Source organism: Amia ocellicauda, chromosome 21 (assembly GCF_036373705.1).
Source record: "Amia ocellicauda isolate fAmiCal2 chromosome 21, fAmiCal2.hap1, whole genome shotgun sequence".
Lineage (NCBI taxonomy): Eukaryota > Metazoa > Chordata > Actinopteri > Amiiformes > Amiidae > Amia > Amia ocellicauda.
In genome coordinates this window covers 8,012,892-8,031,467 of record NC_089870.1, presented here as the reverse complement: position 1 = coordinate 8,031,467, position 18,576 = coordinate 8,012,892, and the positions used below count along the sequence as shown (strand labels likewise).

Sequence of the window (18,576 nt, the reverse complement as noted above, 5' to 3'; positions counted from 1 at the left end):
AAAACACAATAATGTGAGTATATTTTACTTGTTAATTTCTCCTGACATTGTCGCAATCAAAACCATAATGATGAACAGACTTATTTCTTTATGGTTCTTAAAGTTGATTTGAAACAGAAATGAAGGTTTGCTTACCTTCAACGGGAGCTACTTGGAGTCTGAGTGACTGGTTGTTGGTTGCCTTTTCTTAGGAATGACAGTTTCATGTTCAACTGTTTTTTTTGGTCACACTGTTAACATCTGCATTTTACTTCCTGTCACGTACAGAGAGGGAAGAAATGATTGAATCAGCAAAATGTGATACAAACAAGAAACCAGATAATTATTAGGAAATGTTGATTTCCATGCAGGTTTTAAAAAATGTTTATCTGTGATACTCCTGCCTTATTGAACACATCATACCATTATAAATACAGAGGAACTGCAGTTCTGTTTTCAGTTTAGACAAAACAAGTATGTGAAATTAGTCCACTATGGCGAGACAAATGTCAAAGAACTTCACAGTCCACAATAATATTAAGCATTCTGCACATAATTACAGCTCAAAGCACAATTACTGACACATAAACAATACAAGGGCAACAGATGTGTTTCGGGAAAACAAACTCAATAGACTTAAAAATTAAACATCTAATAAAAAGGTTTTTTGTGTTAAGCAACAAATTACCCATTTGGATTACGAACAAACATGATTGTTGCTTGAATGAAATCTTAAACAAATGTCACGCAAGTGTAGAAAGCTTTTGTTTCTAATGTGTGAAATACCATGTTGCATCTGTGGTAGATTCTGTGGCACGCATGTAAAACTTGATGTTAGTTTGCATGTAAGCAGAAAGGAGATTGCAAGATATAAACTCAATTTGAATTCAATGTATACAACATGGAATTAGTCTTTAACATATAGTTTGCCTAAGCTGTTATAATAACAATATACACAGTTCCAAATAAAGCGTTCTAGCATCACAGATGCCACCAATTTAAAATATATTTGAACACTGCCATATGATTCAAAGCTATTAAACCATCCTTATTATGTCGTCTTTTCAGCAGGGAAGTGCTTAAATCTGCTGGGAGCTCTTTTATGTACTGGTTTTCTTTAAAATCTTTGTGTGCATCCAATCAGAAGACATGTATGATCTTGATCATGTCTGATGTTCATTTGAAGAAATAATATAAGGAAGGCCTGCACTGCACAACACACTAAAACAGCCAAGTTCACAAAGACAGGTGTCTTAAGTGGTTAAGCGCACAGCATGTTGGGATTGATCTCGCCAGACATAGTCGCAGGGGCTATTGCACCCCCTAGCGGCAGAGCACAGCTCTGCCGCTAGGGGGTGCAATAGCCCCTGCGACTATGTCTGGCGAGATCAATCCCAACATGCTGTGCTCCTGTGTTTGAATGGCGCAGACTCCGCCTGGGCTGGCCGTGAATGTGTATTTCAGTTCCTTCTCTTTTTACACGACTACATCCACTCATTTGTAGTAAATATTGCGGCCATACAGCGAAGGGACAGTATCCATCTTGCGCAAGCGTCCCACGATAAAAGCCTTCCAAAATGTAACGGTAGGTGCATTTCCCACCGTGAACTGCCTTTCTGGCCAACATGGATGTGCTTAGATGTGCAGTGACTGTCTGATTTGATGCCTTACGATGTGTTCGCACGGATTGCCTCGTTTGTTTTAGGAAGCCGTTCAAAAGCAAGCAATTCCCACAGCAGACTAGGCCCTGCTTGTGTCTGTGCTTTCCAGGAAACGGCGCTGTATCAATATGTAACAATGCTACTATTGCTTTATATCCTGCAGCTGGAATTTAAAACGCCTTACCGTTGCATCCCACTATAACGTGTGTTTTCAACTGTGAACTTGACTGCTGTTTACAAAGGCTCCTGGGCCGGGATAAGTGGCAGCCGCCCGGATCCGAGTGGGGTTTGGGTTTCTGTTCACTTCCACCCTCTTTGATTTCAGTTGAAGTCGCCACATCGATCTCGTTGAATATCCCAGTAGTCGATCCAGTTTGTCTTTTTTTTTTTTTTTTTTTTAAACTGCGCCATATCGTCGTGGAAATAATCGGTTACAGTGCCTGGCTGTCCTAGTACGTATAGTGCGTGGGATTGTGGGTAAAATGGGCAGAGCAGTTGAACACGAGTACGGTTTTCACTTTATTGTGTTTTAAGTGAAAAAGCAGCCGTCAAAACAGATCGGGATTGATGTAGTGTCTGTCTACAAACATGCCTTTAAAAAAAAAAAAAAAAAGTACAATACTGTGATATAGAGCAGGGGTTCAATGTGTTTAGCAGTGTTTGACAGGCTGCCCAGAGAGCTGTCACTGCATATACCACCACCGGTTTGTTATTTTTACTAATACAGAATTTGTGATCTGCATTGAACACTTGGCTGATTTAATAATGATCAAACTGACACCACCCTCGCTGAGATCGTGTCCTGTTCATATCTGCAAGGAAAAGATCACCCTGCGCCCTGCATGCTTTTTTCAGTCCATAGATCAGACCATTGTCCCTATGCATGAGTCATGTATTATTTCCACAATGTTATGGGTTTGTCTAGAATCTACAATGTATATCGATACTGGTCTTTGTTTATTTGGGAGTGAATTATAATGCTTTAGATTATGACATCTGCTGTGTGTCTTGTGTATTTGATTAAACAATACATGGGAATATATACATTTGGCACTAGGGATCAAATTAAACTTGTTTTGGTCGTTATTGGACTAGCCTACTTCTAAATTTATATAGAGCAGTGCATAACACTGCCGCTTTAGCCTGCTGTTCCTTATAAATGACTTCAGCTGCCTCAAGAATTAACCAACTAACCAGTTAAACTTTATTGTAGATTTCCTTGCTCTTTAGTTTTTTTCTCTGGTTTGAAATAATTAATTAGCTATTCTACACCGGCGCAGATGTAGTTTTGCACCTATTGAAGAAAAAAGTTTTTTATCACCTACAATAATTGAATGAAATGCAATCTTTAATCACCTCGGGTACAGTACAGTACCCCATCTTTAAAGAAACAGATTTACATTTGTGTCAATGTGATGACGGTAGAGAACGTGTTTATTAATGCAGTTTTTTAATGCAGAATCTTTCTTGGTTTTATTTCTCTTCAAGGGTTTTAATCTATTATGGCCTCTGGAGTCCATGATGCAGAAGATAAGGATTTCCAGTATTTTGAGGAAGCTCTATCCAATGAACTTCTCAAACAAAGAATGCTACCTTCTGCTGAGAAGAACATGAAGGAGGTGAGGTCATCATTTGCCAAAAGCAAAAAACAACAACTGTAAGCTTAATGTGGTTGCAAGATTGTATTTTTCAAATTGACATTATTTAATATTAGGCAGATTCTCATTGAACATGAGAAATCTTTAAAATCCACCAAAATATCTAACGTGGATTCCTAATTGTATTGCTTATTAATCTGTTTATCCATTTTCATACCTTTTAGGTGGATTGTTTTAAAAAGGAAGATTTAAATAAGAAGAGGTAAGTGTGTTCTCATACAGTCATATTTATATAATTGGGTTAAGATCAATTCAGTACCAAAAGCAGGCAGATTAGTTATGAAGGAGTTTTTGTCACGCCAGGTAAACTTTGTGTTTCCCTCCCTGCTTCTGGCAGATCCCCAGTTGGCCATACTGTACACAGCTTCTGTAAAGTGAAAAGGGTGGTGTCCAGCAAGAGGAAGACTCGGCACGTGTCTGGGAACGCTGGCGGACGCCGGAGACAGCCCTCAGATAGTAGGAGCTGTGACATGGCAAATAAGGAGAATGAACTGGCATGTGCAGACGGCCTGCAGGAGAAACTGCACAATGACAGCTGCGGCTTCCCACTGAGCTCCACAGAGTCCACCAGGATGGACGGCGCAGCCTCCAAATACAGTGATTATTTTGCAGAGGTAACAACAGATTTCAGCGTGATTGGCAAGTGCGTTTGTAGTCATGAGGGTGAGCACAATTGTCAGCGCAACGAAGACATGTTTTTGTGTGAAGAGCCCTTTAAAGTAGATTGTAAAACCCATGAATTGTCTGTGAATGACGTTGCCTCCGATAACTCTTCCGTTGGGTGGGAACAGTTGCACAGTGGTTATTTTAATTTAATTTTACATTATAAACTTGTCGTGCTAACAATCGTTCCACTTCATTCATTCATTTCTATTGGGATGACTGAATTATTGGGTAAAAAACTACATTATATTATAAACATGCAGTAAACTAATGCTATTTTTGGTCACTACCCTTTTAAATATAGACATAAGATGACTATAGACAATATTTGTATTAAAACTCAAAACAGCTTGTATGTAAGTTATTTTGCAAAGCTTACTGAATTTGGCTGAAATGTGAAAGGGGAGTCAGGACAGTCATGGATTCACAGTCATATGTTAGTGTTTATTCTTTTGACTTGTCTAACTTTTTTCTCCTCCTTCACAGATATCAAAGGATCATGAAACAATGACACAAGTGCTTTTTGGAAGAAATCTCAGGCTAAATGTAGCTCTGACCCTTTGGCGAAGGAATGCAAGTGAATTAGTCGCATATCTGATAAGGTAAAATGTGGCACAAGTTATACAGTGTATTTATTAGAAACAGTCTTGTTTTCTGGCGTGTGTTTGACATTTTCGTAGTTACGGTTTCCAAACATCTTACGAGCTGTAAGCCACAGTACAAATGTGTTGTCAGAGATTGTCCCCCGAAACATCACCTGTTCCACCAAAAGTTGTATTTGATTCCATTCAAATATTTATATTATTTATATATACATACCATTAAAATATATAGCTAAGTATATTTTTTCATATTATAAATGGTTTATAACTATATCTATTTCAGAATTCAAGATATGGGAGTGCTTGTTGATTGCTTACCTGTAATTACAAAAAGGTAAATATGTTTTTCATAAAGTATATTTGTAGCCAAATAAAACTGTAGATGTTTTCTTTCTAAATGTATTTCTTCTCGCACTGTTAGCCTTCAAGATGGGAAGCCTACCATATCTGTCGGCTGTTGTGTGGACCTCTTACCTCTAGTAAAGAATATACTTACAAGTAAATATGAAGAGTAAGTACCCTACAGTGTGTGAATTCACCTCTCGGTGTCCGGACTTCTTGAGCCTCTAGCCGTATGTGTTTTTGTTGCGATTTATGCTTTAATTGTCTTCATAGAATTTTGGCATTACTGTATTTTACTGAACAACTGTAATTATATAATATTTGTTAATATTCAAGTTCTACAAGGAGACAGGGCTATTATATGCCTGAGAAAAGTACTTTACCCCAGTTGCTCCTGGAAATCTAGCTGCTTAACAGAATCCATAGTTAGTGGGGGCTTATTTGTGTTGTGATGTTCAGGGCTTCTACTGTGTTTTTGGTTTGGTGTCCTGCTGCAGAAACTAGGATAGACTAGAAGTGAAGGGACATGGTTGTATTCCACTTCATTAGATTCTAGCATATCTGCTGTGAGGTATACACTCAAAGCTTAATTGCAAGTGTATTTTCCTTACTCCTTTTGATTTATGAAATTGCAGTGTTTAGATCCACAAAATAAGGTGGTTGCTTTGGTTCATCTGTGACTTTGTGTCAGTGGTTTTTGGCTTTGCCTTTCACTTTTTGGGAATGACAACCATCGCCAAAGCAGTTAGGCTTGGTTTGATGTCATATGATTATAAGTCATGAGCATGTTTATTCTTTATTTGTCCTGTAGACAAAGGGCTTTATTTAACAAAAGCATGGCTGTGTTTCACAAACCTGTAATGGCTTCCAATAACCTCTCAGTCGTTTATCGGGAGTTTTGTTTTTCTATGGGAAACCATATTAGCATCAAATGTTTAGTGATCAAAATGTATTGGGGAAAACTGGCCACATTTAGTCTCGAACAAATGCCATGTGGTCTACATTTCAGATACCTGGTAGTCGCTCTTCACTGGGTTCAGTCCGTTATTCAAAAATGGTGGCCAGAACTATCGGCAAACAGTAGGAGTGCCCGGGAGAGCCATTCCGAGGATAGGTAAGTCTGCGCCGTGTATTTCTCAGCTTCTGTTTCTGAGGTTTTTGTTTTCCACCATGCTTCGGTAATTTAGCTGATGTATGCAGCTATTTGTTAATTACTATTCAGTTTTTAGTACTGATTTCAAAGGTGAAATCTGTGAAAAGTGAACCAAAGGCACAAATAAAGCAGTGCTGAATGTAGTAGAAAGCATTTCAGTGCACGTGTTCACTTACTGTGTATATTGCATACATTGTACGTGACAACATAGAACATGATTTTTCTTTTCATATTATAAATACTTTCCTTAATATTGAAGTTCACCTAAACTCCATTTCAAATCTGCTACGTTTCTGAAGAGGTCAGTCCAGCAAAGATGTGACTATTTAAAATATATATATATATTTTTTTATCAGCATTTACAAATTATTTCCTGAACATTTGATTCACAATTTGAAACTCATTATGTTTCTCTTAGGAATATTGGACTCATGAAGCAGCAGTTACTTGAGTTATGGGAGCAGGGAAGACATTTAAGTTTCGTTCCAGGAACTACAGGTGAAATAGCAAAGGTATGTGTTGCAATTTTAACGTATAGGTGCCTTTAAATCAAACCAACCAAGAATATTTGCATTTTATTGATGGGAGACAAATGCCCTTTAACATTATCACCCTGAGTGGCTGATTAGTACCAATGTTTCAAGCATTGTGCTACGCTGTTATGCTATATGTTTGTCTCCACATTGTGTAGAACAGGACTCCAGAAGCACTACATGTTATTTAGGCCTGAGGAAAGCACAAACTTTGTGAGCAATTACATTAGAAGTAAACTGTTCATTTAAGAGATTCCTTTTCATTCCTCCTTTACTGTGAACATTATTCAATCAGGGTTACCAAAAGTGTCTCCCAAGTTGTTGTTCTTGTTCTAAATACCATTGGTGGGAGAAAAAAGCCGACCGAGCAGTCCTGGAGTGTGTTGGAAAGAACCCGCCTCCTGCAGTTGCTGTTTCTGCCTCGGTACACTCTGCTCGTGATGTGTTTAGAGGGTTTCACGCTACAATAAATGATCTAATTGCTTACACACTTCTAACCTGTTGCCTTTTCAGCACAATTTGAAATGTATTGTCCATGGTTTCACATTACATTACATTCAGATGTGCAATTAAACCATTACATTAAGTCAATTGTACCCCCTTTGTTTCTCTTCTTTTTCTTTTTGTCTTCCAGACTGTAGAATCCTATTTATTACAGCTGCGCTGATGTATAAATGTAGCACACAGAGGAAGAAACCACTCCAAGCAGTTGCTGCAGTTACAAAGCTGCTTTTCAACTGTACAATGAAGTCTTGAGCCATTACAGGATGTGGCTCCAGGAAAACTGACAGCAGTGGAATTGACAATGAACTGAGAACTCCACTGACACTCCTTACAATTGAATTGAGAATAAACAGTAATGAAAAAGCCTTCCACGAATTGCGAATGACTGCTTCACATTGAAGTGGAAAGCTTGCTAAGGGGCACACATCTGACTCCATGAGGTGAAGAAGACTGATTATATGTCTGAATCCAGGCTGTTCAATAAAGTGCCAAGATATTTTCACTACAGCATTGTTCTTTTTCCACATTCTGTGCATTTATATAGTTGAATGTAATTAATGTACTTACGTCTCAAAAGTTCTACAGTTGAGGACTTGAAAGTACATCAGAATTTTTTTAAGTTATTAGAACTACGTTTGCCTTTGCCTGTTCTTGGGGGGGTAAAAAGCTTGACTGTAAAATGTACATACCACTATGTTCTTTTAATCAACAATTAAATAAATTTGCAAAGTACTTGGTGTCACGTTATAGAAAACCTTTTAGCCTGTGACTTTAATGTAATTTTTACATGCCAACTTACTACATTATTGTCCTTTGCATATATATGAGTCACCCATATCAAATATATTACCTTTGACTGGCACAAAGATATGGATCCTAATTTCAGGCAGAATTGGGCAGAACAGCATCATGTTTTGTCTTTGGAAGTTTACAAAGGTGTGTAAAATAAGTGGAATACACTTATGAAGTCAAGCAGTTGGTTAATGGCATTAAAACATTAACAAATGTGGTTTCCCAATCCTGCAAGTCCCCTCACTCATACACATGTTGCTTGTGAATCTTTTCATATAAAAATCTTCAGGGTATGGGTCTCCCACTAGCTACACTTAACCAAATTGTGTTGCATGACATTCATTTGGAAGTCTGTGTCAGTCACAATCTTAAACGAGAATAAACATGGATCAGTTGTTTGTTTTGACGTGAGACTTGAATAACGCTATTGTCTTAAATTTGTAATCTTAAGGAATGCTTCCTTTAGTGGCACTTCTAAGTAACTTGCACTTTTCAAAGCAGAAAATATTAGCAATAACTTTTTTTTTTTGGTTTGTTTTTTGTGGAGAGTTAGCGACTGAGGTGGGTATTTCTTTTGAGTGAACTCCCGTATTTCATTTTTAGTTGCATCTGTTTCTGACGTGATGTAATTTTTATAAGCTTTAATAAAAATGTTTATGAATAAAACAAAAAGTGTGATTTATAAGAGTTGAAGCTTAATTGTGCAGAGGGTTAAACGGTGCATAAGTCTACATCCCTGCTACATGTACTACATGTATTTGTGTACCGCTAAATAAGTTGATGGCCTCAAAACCTAGAGTCAAGTTCAATATATTTTAAAATCAGAAAGGATCTGGCATTCGAGAGATTCTTGGTAGTACTGTTTGGAGATCAAAAATGCTTTTGAGTTTATATAATTTTCTTGTGGGTCTGTCCTGCATGTGGTGGGCAACTGTTTCTGTTTGTGTGGATGGCAATATTCTTAATTGGGTGTATCAAATAATAATGCTTAATTTTTTATTTTATGTTTCATGTTGGCAAAGATCTTTATGTTAATTGACTTTTTCATACAGTGTACAAAGCAGAGATGGACTCTTTGATCTGCAGATGCAGTCTTCGTCACCATTTCTCTGTGAGAGGTGTAAAGATTATTAATTTATTTAACAATTTTATGCAAACCACTTATACTAATTATTATAGTCAGTTATCTTCCACAGAACATACAATACTTTCATAATGTAATACTAAAATACTATTTTAATGTTTAACAGAAAGTTGTGAGCCGTTAAACTTGGAAAAAATGCGGTGCTGATGTGTGTGTGTGTCATTAATGTGTTTGGGTTTTGATGGTTTTGTATTTTATTAATAGTTTTATAGTGCTTCTCTTCTCAGTTAAGCCCCGACTGGTGTTTTGCATGTTACAAAAAAGGGGCTGTTCATTTCCGGGGGTTGTCTATAAAGTTTTTTGTGTGTCTTACGTCACTCAGCGAAGAGGAAGGTTAGGCGTTAATGGTGGCACTGTAGGATGTGAATGTTTATCATTTATTTCAGACCAAATAATATTGATTAGGATTTGTGATTCTTTACAGTCGGCAGATTACAAACAAAGCCTTTGTTTCCTCCACTGTCGCAATGCTGCCGCGGGCCAGTGCCTCGTTAGCTTGGCTTATTTTCCCAGCTCTATTCACGGCGTCTCGGGGCTTCGGCGACCCGGAGTCGGGGCCTGCTGGGGCCGTAGTCGCCTCCAATGGAGACCGGTTCAGGATTGAAGGCCGGGCGGTGGTGCCGGGAGTCAAGACGCAGGACTGGATCTCCACGGCTCGGGTCTTGGTCGAAGGAGAAGAACATGTTGGCTTTTTAAAGTGAGTTTGTCGTCTTGACACACGTCCTGCGTTTGTTCATTTCCTGACATGCTCCTGTGGTCGTTACTTGTTTAGCCATTACATATTTCTCTCTCAATCCATTTGACAGTCATCTGTGTGTTTGTATATACGCGTTCCTGTCATAATTGTGTACTGGCTTTGAACCAGTGTGAACCACACATCGTTTTTATTGTATTTCGCCTTTGCTATACGAGTACATAGCGCAGTTAGATACCATATGTCTATATCGATGTAAAATAAACTACATTAACAGGAAAACCCTGTCTGTTGAGCATAATCTACATCTGTTCATTGTGTCCTAAACGGTAGGGGTCTCCAAGAGCAAAGCAAACAAACATGATTCACATTTCGTTTTTGCACAGTATATAGTTGTAGTATGGCATGGTTTCATGTTTAAATCGCTAGAAATGTTTATTAAATTAGATGTATTATACCCAGATTATTTGATTTTAGTTTTCTCAAATATATAATTGTACACTATAATGCTAAATTATAATGCTGAAGTCCCTTTTTTCTGTGGCATATAAAATATGAAATGTATCCAACCCCTGTGCTTTTTTCTTTTTCTTTTTTCTTTACATCAACTGTTTATTTTCTTTAGCAACAAAACAGTGGCAATTGATGCATCATCTGCTGATGTTTTTTTGTTAATCAAATATTGAACGTTTAAACATTTAATTTGGAAGTCAAACTGTAATGCATCATACATCATGTGCTGCTGAAGTTAGTTTCTTACTGTGTTTTGTCGTCCCCTCTAGGACTGATGGAAGTTTTGCTGTGAACGATGTTCCCTCGGGATCCTATGTTGTAGAGATCATATCACCAGCGTACAGATTTGAGCCAGTTCGTGTGGACATCACATCCAAAGGCAAAATGAGGTATTGCTGTTATGGTCCCTGTTGCTTATGTGATCGTCAGGAGCCCAAGGTCTTTCAGAGGTCTATTGAGAGTTGCTCTTCCTGCAGCAACTCGGTGACTTATTTAATTAGGTATTAATTGCATGAAGTGTGTTACATTGAGCTTATTTTAATTCTAGGGCAAGAGTAGTCAATTACATCAAGACATCCGAAGTCCTGCGTTTGCCGTACCCTCTCCAGATGAGGTCTTCCGGCCCACCGTCTTACTTTATGAAGCGGGAGACCTGGGGATGGACAGATTTTCTCATGAACCCAATGGTAAGTTTGTATTTCAAATCAAATATGTATATCGGCTTATGTTTAACTTAACTTGTCAGCTATTTCTTCTCACACCACATTCTTATACCAAATGGACAATCTCATTTGTATGGATATTTCTCACACACAGTAAATCTGATTTCTTTTTGGTTGACGTTCAGGTGATGATGATGGTCCTTCCTTTGCTGATTATTGTATTGCTGCCTAAAGTTGTCAACACCAATGACCCTGAGATGAGAAGGGTGAGTTACATGTCTTCTGTCTGTGCCAGTACTCAAAAGCAGCTCATTCTATCTGAGCAACCTGGTTTGTTAGTGACATTTACCATCCCTCATCAAAATTAAAACGTTATAATACTTTCTTAACCTACAGCACTGTAGCGTTGTGTGGAATATTTTCGAACAGCCTACTTTTGCATTGTCACCTGGTATAATGCTTGTTTCAGAGTTTTAATTTAGGCAAACCCTCCTGGGCTATTTAAGATACTCACAAATCTGATGTAATAAATATAAGACCGTTGCATGTATGTATATGAAGGCATCTTGTGGACAAGTCAAATATACACATTCGACATTGTGTTCTGATTCTGAGTCTTGATTCCTCACAGTCCCACTGTAATATGGACCAATCAGGCCATGTGATACAGCTCTCTTCTGGTGTCAAAATCATGCTGTCAATCATTGATGCTTGCGAGTCTTCACAAAGGAAAGACATTGATTTAAGATATTAACAAGATATTCTGCTGGTGCTGGTTAGATTAAGTTAATTTACAAAGCGGTGAAGGCAAGGCAACTCACAGCCCCGTTGTGTATGGATTGTGAGGATGGTCTCGTTCACACAATCGGTTACACTAATTATATTTTGCCATTGTGTATGTTTAGGTCTTTGCATAAATTTAATGTTAAACGTATGAATGGAATTGAAATGTAGATCTACGAACATTACTCAAAATTTGATTTGCTTAATCCCTTTTAATGTATTTTATGTATTAACTTGAAAAATGATTCACTGTACTTGTCAATATTAATTGAAAACATAAGTGCATTTGTTAGTTTAAAGTTATTGTAAATTGACAACCAGTGTAGTTTAGTGTTTAAAGTGCTGAATACCACTTTCTTTATATCTTGTTGTCTGGTTTGTTGTATAAAAATAGACTAATAAATAAGACGAATTAAAAAATCTTGTTCAAATAGATTATTAAAATCGTGCTGCACTCCACTACTTTCAATCACTAACTTTCACAGATAAATGGTAGTCTGATAAAGGTAATCCACAGTATTTACAAATGGAAACGCTCAACAGATTATTTACTGGATTAGCCATTAAAAAGTTTTCAAGCAAACCTGAATTCAGGCAACACTTGAATTATGAACTGATCTAGTCTAATCCCTGAATGATCTCTGTTTTGTTGCAGGAGATGGAGCAATCAATGAATATGCTCAACCCCAACCACGAGCTGCCAGACGTCTCCGAGTTCATGACCAAGCTGTTTTCTTCCAAAACCTCCGGCAAGTCAGGGAGTAGCAGTAAAAGTGGCAAAAGTGGGCCACTGAAGAGGAGGTAGTAGACCGAGGAATGTAAAGGCAAAGATGCATTATCTGGCATTACCACATGTCGATATTGTTTTAGTTTTTCTCTCCCCTGACTGCTTTTTTGGGCAAATCCAGGCCTTTTGAAACCGTTATACTAAGGTAACTTGTAATGCTGTGAACAACTGCAGATGTTACCTTTCCCACTGACTAGGCCTATTGCGTTCTTGCTCTGTATGACATGCCTGTTGGCTTTCCCTCTTTTCAATGCCTGGTAACCTTTGTGTTTTAGTCTTGAAATGTGTGTATTGCATCTTGGACAGTTCACCACATGCCATCATCTGATCATTGAAAGCAGGTCCCACAATATTTAAAAATCTTATTTCCATTAAGTTATTTAGCTGTCAATAAGCTACTGTAATACATTTAATGGGTTATGAACCAACTGTTGCAGAGTTGTATATTTTTTCGCAGTGCTTATGATATTTAATATGACTGTAATAAAGCCACATGTACTTGAATAATAGCTTCTATGTCTAAGAAATTCACTAAAGAAGGTTTAAGTTGCCTGCAATGGGTTAGAAAAGTATAATTTAAAAAATGGTAAACCTATGACTTTAATTCTAGAATGCAAAATAAGAGATGTTATTTAAGTACAAAGTTAATAAACTTGTGATCCTACTTCTTGCTTCCTTGTTTTGTTGTCTCTTGAGATTTAGTTCAAATGAGTCTACATCCAATTTATTTTAAATAGTGCCAAACAACTTGGGGCAGATACAAGAACATTGTGCTCTCACCGGTTGTCTAATGCCCTTTCCAGTAATGATGCAGTTGTTCCAAAGTGTAATACTGGTAAAAAATCCTTTAGAATAGACTGATGCATTCTGTTGACTTGCCATAATTTTCATATACAAGTATACTTTTCTGTATGTGTCTTCTAAGAAGGAGTGGGTTCAAAGATGAATGTAAACCAATGTGCTAAAGTGGGAAAGAGAGATCCCTTTATGCACTACATAGACATCTTGATGCTATGAGTTATTCAATAGCAGCATGGATGCAGTTTAGCTTCAGTTCAGTGCTGCTACAGAGAAAAATACTTAATGTGATGTGAAGAAAGCAATCATTTGGATGTTATTGCTTCAGCGCCCCACTTTTATAGACAAAAAAAATCAGTTGAATTTAGTAGTGGGTTAACAGTTGTATGTTGAAGTAGCTTTAAATGGGTTTGAGAGCTAGTAAACGCATTATTTGTGTGTGTGTGTGTGTATATATATTAATAGGGATGGGAATTTCGAATAATTTGCTATTCAAATACTCGTGATCCAAACTTTTTATTCAATTAACCAAATTAGAGTCCAGCTGCTCTTCCTTTGCAAAAATAAAAGGCACTTACAGGCCTACTATAAATTTACACGGCATGATAGTTTAACATTACTAGCGTACCATATACATTATGTACTGGCATCAGATTAATTTAAGATTAATAAAAAATAAAATGCCTGCATGTACAAATAAAAAACTGCCAATTTTTACTTGACATGTATTGTACATATCCAAATAAAACTTATCATGTGCATAAAATAAAAGATGTAGAGCATTAACCTTTAGTTTAAATCTAAGTCATTTTCATTAAAAATAAATAAATAAATCCCAACCCAGCTAACACACAACGTTGCTACAATGTTGTGGAAACCTTGTGTGTTAGCAGGGAAACTCCATAACAAACGTATTTATTCTTTAGTGTTAAATCAGAAAACAATAAATGCTGCTCATTTATGCTGCTCAAAAAATAACAAAAGTCAAAAACACAGCAAGGGCAGGTGGCACCAAAACATTCCCTGTGTTTCCTATATTTGTATTCGATTTACATATTTTTGTTTAAGAATATGAACATATTTACATGTTCAGACGAGAGACGATAGCATAGCCTGTCCGGCATGTATTTGTTTGTTTGTTTTAGCTCAGGAATAACAGCTCTCTCCTCATTTATTACCATTACCATTAATAAACGTCAATTGCAAATTATATATTATATCTCAAGTTCATAAGATCTACACAACTTTTTTTATTCAAATAGTTAACTTGTTTTCCTGTAGTCTAGTAATCGACTACACAAACTCATCCCTAATATATAACAGTATATATTTCTTTATAAAACAGAAATAAAAGCCAAGTCTTTCTATCAGCGTGTCTTTAGCATACTTTTTCACCTGCCTGTGAAATGTCTGATCTTCCCAGGGGTCCTGTTCAGCTTCATATGGTATAGAAAGTATTCCAGTCACACTAGTCATCTGTTATCTGAAGCACAACAAATCCAACTAATGTTTGGTCCTGCAATACTGTTAACATTGCATAACCCATTTGTTTAAGCTACAATTGCGTAACAATAACCAGCACAAAGGTTATTGTCATTATTCTGGCTGCCATAAAACTTCGATTTTTTAAAAGTCTTCATAAATTCTATATGCAATGAATTGCAAACCAGTGAAATGATATTTTATTTTCCTCACTTATAGTTACAAGAGGAGTTTAATCATGTTAGAAATGTATTGTTACATTGTGTATTCTTCCAGCTTTAACCCCTGATGTGTGCTTTGGATTTTCAGGTAATGCCCGGTTAAAGTGCAGGGCTAATTAATGCACAATACTGCGTTAAAGACTATTTACTGTTGGACTCTGAGTTTCTGATAGCCAAGTTGGATAGCAGTGTTTTTTCCTGTCACGCAGGCAGCAGTCAAAGTACAGTACATTGTTTGGGGCAAGAGTTTCGTTACAGATTTGTTCAGCCTGTTTAATCGGTGACTCTCACACTCTTTAGGAGAAGCAGGAGAGGTAAGTTTAATTTATTTTTATTTAAGCAATGCCTTGCACATCTTTTGTTTATTCCAAAACCCAAGGTGACTTTATATTAATGTTTCAGTAAGATGTATGACACATTATGTGACATATGCTAGGTTTGTTTAGTTATCAGTGCATTTAATAATAATTTTAAACTACTATTGTACAATTATAAATGTTATTTGAAAGAAACACTTGTATGAATGCTTGTATAATTACTTTTTATATATCTATACAGAACTTCAAAAAATATATATTCTTTTTGTGTGCAATGATTTGAGCATTTCTGTATCCTGTACTGAACGCTTACAGGAGGTGTTACAATGTTGGGAAGCATGAACAGCAGAGACAGATGCTTCTGGGCTCTGTTTGGGTCGCTGCACTGTGTGCTGGTGGCTGCGGTGAACCCGCCTCCTGCTGAAAATATACACATTCTTCGGCCAGATGAGTACAAATTAGTTTTAAACCCGGAACAAGAAGGTAAGTTGCTTTTGAGACTTATCCAATTTATTTCATTGACAGCTTAGATTATAAATATAAGGTGTCCTTTTTTATGTTTGCTTTGAAATCAACTATATAGTATAAATACTATAAATGTATTTGGCAAAGGTATGTCTTCATATATAATGTATTCTCTTTACAATTAATGTAATCACTCTATGGTTTTAATATATCACTATCTCTCCACTTACAATCAGATATAAACAGTAGGGTGTCTTTTGTCAACACTGCAAGTTTGTAGGCTAGAGTTCAAACTTCATACAAGACATGGAAGCAATCAATTATTGATGCATTACACAAGAGGTCAAATTTCACTTGCTTCTAGAGAGAGAACATTCCTGGATATGTGTGTCATCATTCCTTAATCCATATTACTTTTTTATTATTATTATATATAATTACTTCAGCGGCTTTATTTATGTCAGTTTTGTAGTTGACATTAAATTAATAAAAATGATTAAATACTAAGCATGTCATTACAGGGGTGCACAGGTTGTGCTCAGATTTCAAACAACAAAGGTGTCTAATGTTTGTTGACAACTATTTTAAGGATATTTTAAAGACTCCTCTTGTGTTTTGATGCAGGCTACCCCAGCGACTGTTACAAGATCTGGCAGAGCTCGGAAGGCCAGGCCAGGGACGGCGTGTACATGATCCAGCTCAAGACCTCGCCCATCGTGGTGTTCTGTGACATGCAGGGCGGCGGCTGGACGGTGGTGCAACACATCACGGTCAACAGCACCGTGGACTTCGACCGGACCTGGCAGGACTACAAGCTGGGATTCGGCTCGGTCAACGGCGACCACTGGCTGGGCAACGAGTACCTGCACCAGCTCACCAACCAACCGGGACGCTACCAGCTCAGGGTCAAGCTGGTGGACAAGGACGCCATCACCAAGGTTGGCCAGTACGATCCAGTCCGGGTGGAGAGCGAGGAATTCCAATTCAAGATCCGTCTGGGTTTGTTCGAGGGGACGGCGGTGGACGCTTTGACTCAGGACACGGAGGCCTACCTGCACGACAACCAGAAGTTCACCACCAAGGACAGAGACAACGATAACTACTTCCAGAACTGCGCCAAGCTGGAATATCTCGGGGTACCCGGAGGGGGCTGGTGGTACGATGCCTGTGCAGGCGCCAACCTCAACCGAAGGAACGTCATCTACTGGCAGAAAGACTGCAACAAGGAACACATCTGCAAGTACGCGTGGATGATGTTGAAGCCCTCGGACGCTGTGACGATCAGCAGGACTGGAAACTGTCAACGGGATGAACTGTAATTAGACTCATCTGTATAACCTTTGCAAAGGTCCTTCTCTGCCTTCTTTTTCATGCCAGCGTTCACAACAGGTTTGAATGTTTTTGTGTGTGTTTGTTTTCTTAATTGATTGAAAATATCTGTTTGTTATCTACTCCGGCACAGAGGTCTACAGTGGTTACTGCATTCGCCTTCTGGTCAGACTATTGTTTGGAGAGTGAGAAACCACTCGGGATGACGGAGGAAAGAAAAGACAGATGCAGCAGCAAAGGATTTTGGTCAAATCAGTCACACAATCATTTCAAGGAAATAAATAACAGACAGACCAAAAGGAAAAAAACATTGTGTGTCCATCTGTGCTGTACTGATAACCAATTAGACTAATTATTCCCAGCAATTTACATTGACAGATTTTAACCTATCAATTTATGACAATATCTCTTGTCTCTTTTATTATTATACACCAAAACACACACAGGTTATCCTTGTAATACAACAACTACCCCTAATCATGTCTTTAGCATTGCAGAGGTTTTGGCTACAGGCCTTGCTTTTTAAATATTTTTTAAATAACTAATTAACATAGTCAATCCTTGTCAAATAAATAAATGATCATTTACAAACCAAATTTCAAACCAAAGATCTATTCTATCACCAACATGTAAGATCTTGAAACAAGCATTTATAATGATGTATTTTGTTGGTAAGTCTGAGGTACATAAGAATACAATGACATTAAGTACAACAAAGAAACTGCTAAGATGATATGCCTAGCTACAGTACAATACAACTGAGAAGAATATAAGTGCTTTCATATATTTTTTTGTATTTCCCATTTGTTTCCAAGTTAGCTGTAAAACTGTTAACACGTTTAAGTCTTTGTGACTGATAAATTGATTATTTAATTCATTCATTCTTTGTGTGTCTATATGAAAAATCACAATCATGTTTAGTTTTTTAAAACGTATTTATTTGTACTTTTCCTGAATAATGAGCCCGAAGCACACACACCGATATTCTGTTTAAAGCAATTGATACTCCAGCTGCAGCACTGCAGGAATGAGGCGCAGTGACACACAGATTGTACATCCTAACACTGACAAACTGTGAGGCTTTGCTTTGAAAATATCAATTTTAACAACAAGAGAATAGGACATGATCTTCTGCACACACATGTAACGCAATTAAAACCAGCTTGTTTTCTTTCATGTTTTAGTCTGCTTTTTATGATGAAAAACAAACATGTAAGAAAGAACCAACAGAAAACGAATATTTTGAAAACCAAATGGAACAAATTTCGACAAAAGTCACTCAATTAAAAAATAAAAAAATCACAAATGAGCATTGCAAAACATCATACCTCTTCTTTACTATTGAATGGAAAAGAGGACGGTCTGACCAGCAGTCTCTGGAACTAATCTACAGCATCCTGCAGTTTTTTAATAGCACCTCAGGCTGATTGAACCAGGTATCTATTCCATCTGCACAATCCAACAAGAAAGTGAGAACTGATGAAAGCGGAGGCC

At 37.4% G+C, this 18,576-nt stretch overlaps 4 protein-coding genes across 7 annotated transcripts in view; 3 read left to right on the top strand and 1 right to left on the bottom strand.

The window, feature by feature from the left end:
• Positions 1-10,615, bottom strand: part of acp7 (acid phosphatase 7, tartrate resistant (putative)) — a 36,030-nt gene extending 25,415 nt beyond the window's left edge. For 2 of the 4 annotated variants that reach the window (XM_066694657.1, XM_066694660.1), the window contains exons 1-2: positions 1,825-2,126; positions 136-254 (exon numbers count right to left, since the gene is read on the bottom strand). The gene's annotated coding sequence lies outside the window, so the exon portion shown is untranslated. Of the gene's footprint in view, positions 1-135; positions 255-1,824; positions 2,128-10,485 lie in introns of those variants that run through there. The other 2 variants (XM_066694658.1, XM_066694659.1) reach the window with 2 other exon arrangements.
• On the top strand, positions 1,374-7,827 carry katnbl1 (katanin p80 subunit B-like 1). The gene is made up of 10 exons (XM_066694665.1): positions 1,374-1,564; positions 3,129-3,259; positions 3,463-3,500; positions 3,636-3,912; positions 4,448-4,563; positions 4,847-4,897; positions 4,985-5,074; positions 5,915-6,019; positions 6,477-6,570; positions 7,226-7,827. The coding sequence occupies exons 2-10, from the start codon at positions 3,143-3,145 to the stop codon at positions 7,256-7,258; spliced, it is 921 nt and encodes a 306-aa protein (XP_066550762.1). The 5' UTR covers positions 1,374-1,564; positions 3,129-3,142; the 3' UTR covers positions 7,259-7,827.
• emc7b (ER membrane protein complex subunit 7b) lies at positions 9,337-13,134 on the top strand. The gene is made up of 5 exons (XM_066694667.1): positions 9,337-9,728; positions 10,508-10,627; positions 10,786-10,924; positions 11,086-11,166; positions 12,339-13,134. The coding sequence occupies exons 1-5, from the start codon at positions 9,499-9,501 to the stop codon at positions 12,486-12,488; spliced, it is 720 nt and encodes a 239-aa protein (XP_066550764.1). The 5' UTR covers positions 9,337-9,498; the 3' UTR covers positions 12,489-13,134.
• A 1,962-nt stretch (positions 13,135-15,096) lies between these two features.
• Positions 15,097-18,258, top strand: LOC136717173 (fibrinogen-like protein 1-like protein). The gene is made up of 3 exons (XM_066694666.1): positions 15,097-15,285; positions 15,604-15,771; positions 16,378-18,258. Exons 2-3 carry the CDS (start codon positions 15,615-15,617, stop codon positions 17,070-17,072), a joined length of 852 nt encoding a protein of 283 aa, XP_066550763.1. The 5' UTR covers positions 15,097-15,285; positions 15,604-15,614; the 3' UTR covers positions 17,073-18,258.
• Positions 18,259-18,576: the final 318 nt, after the last annotated feature.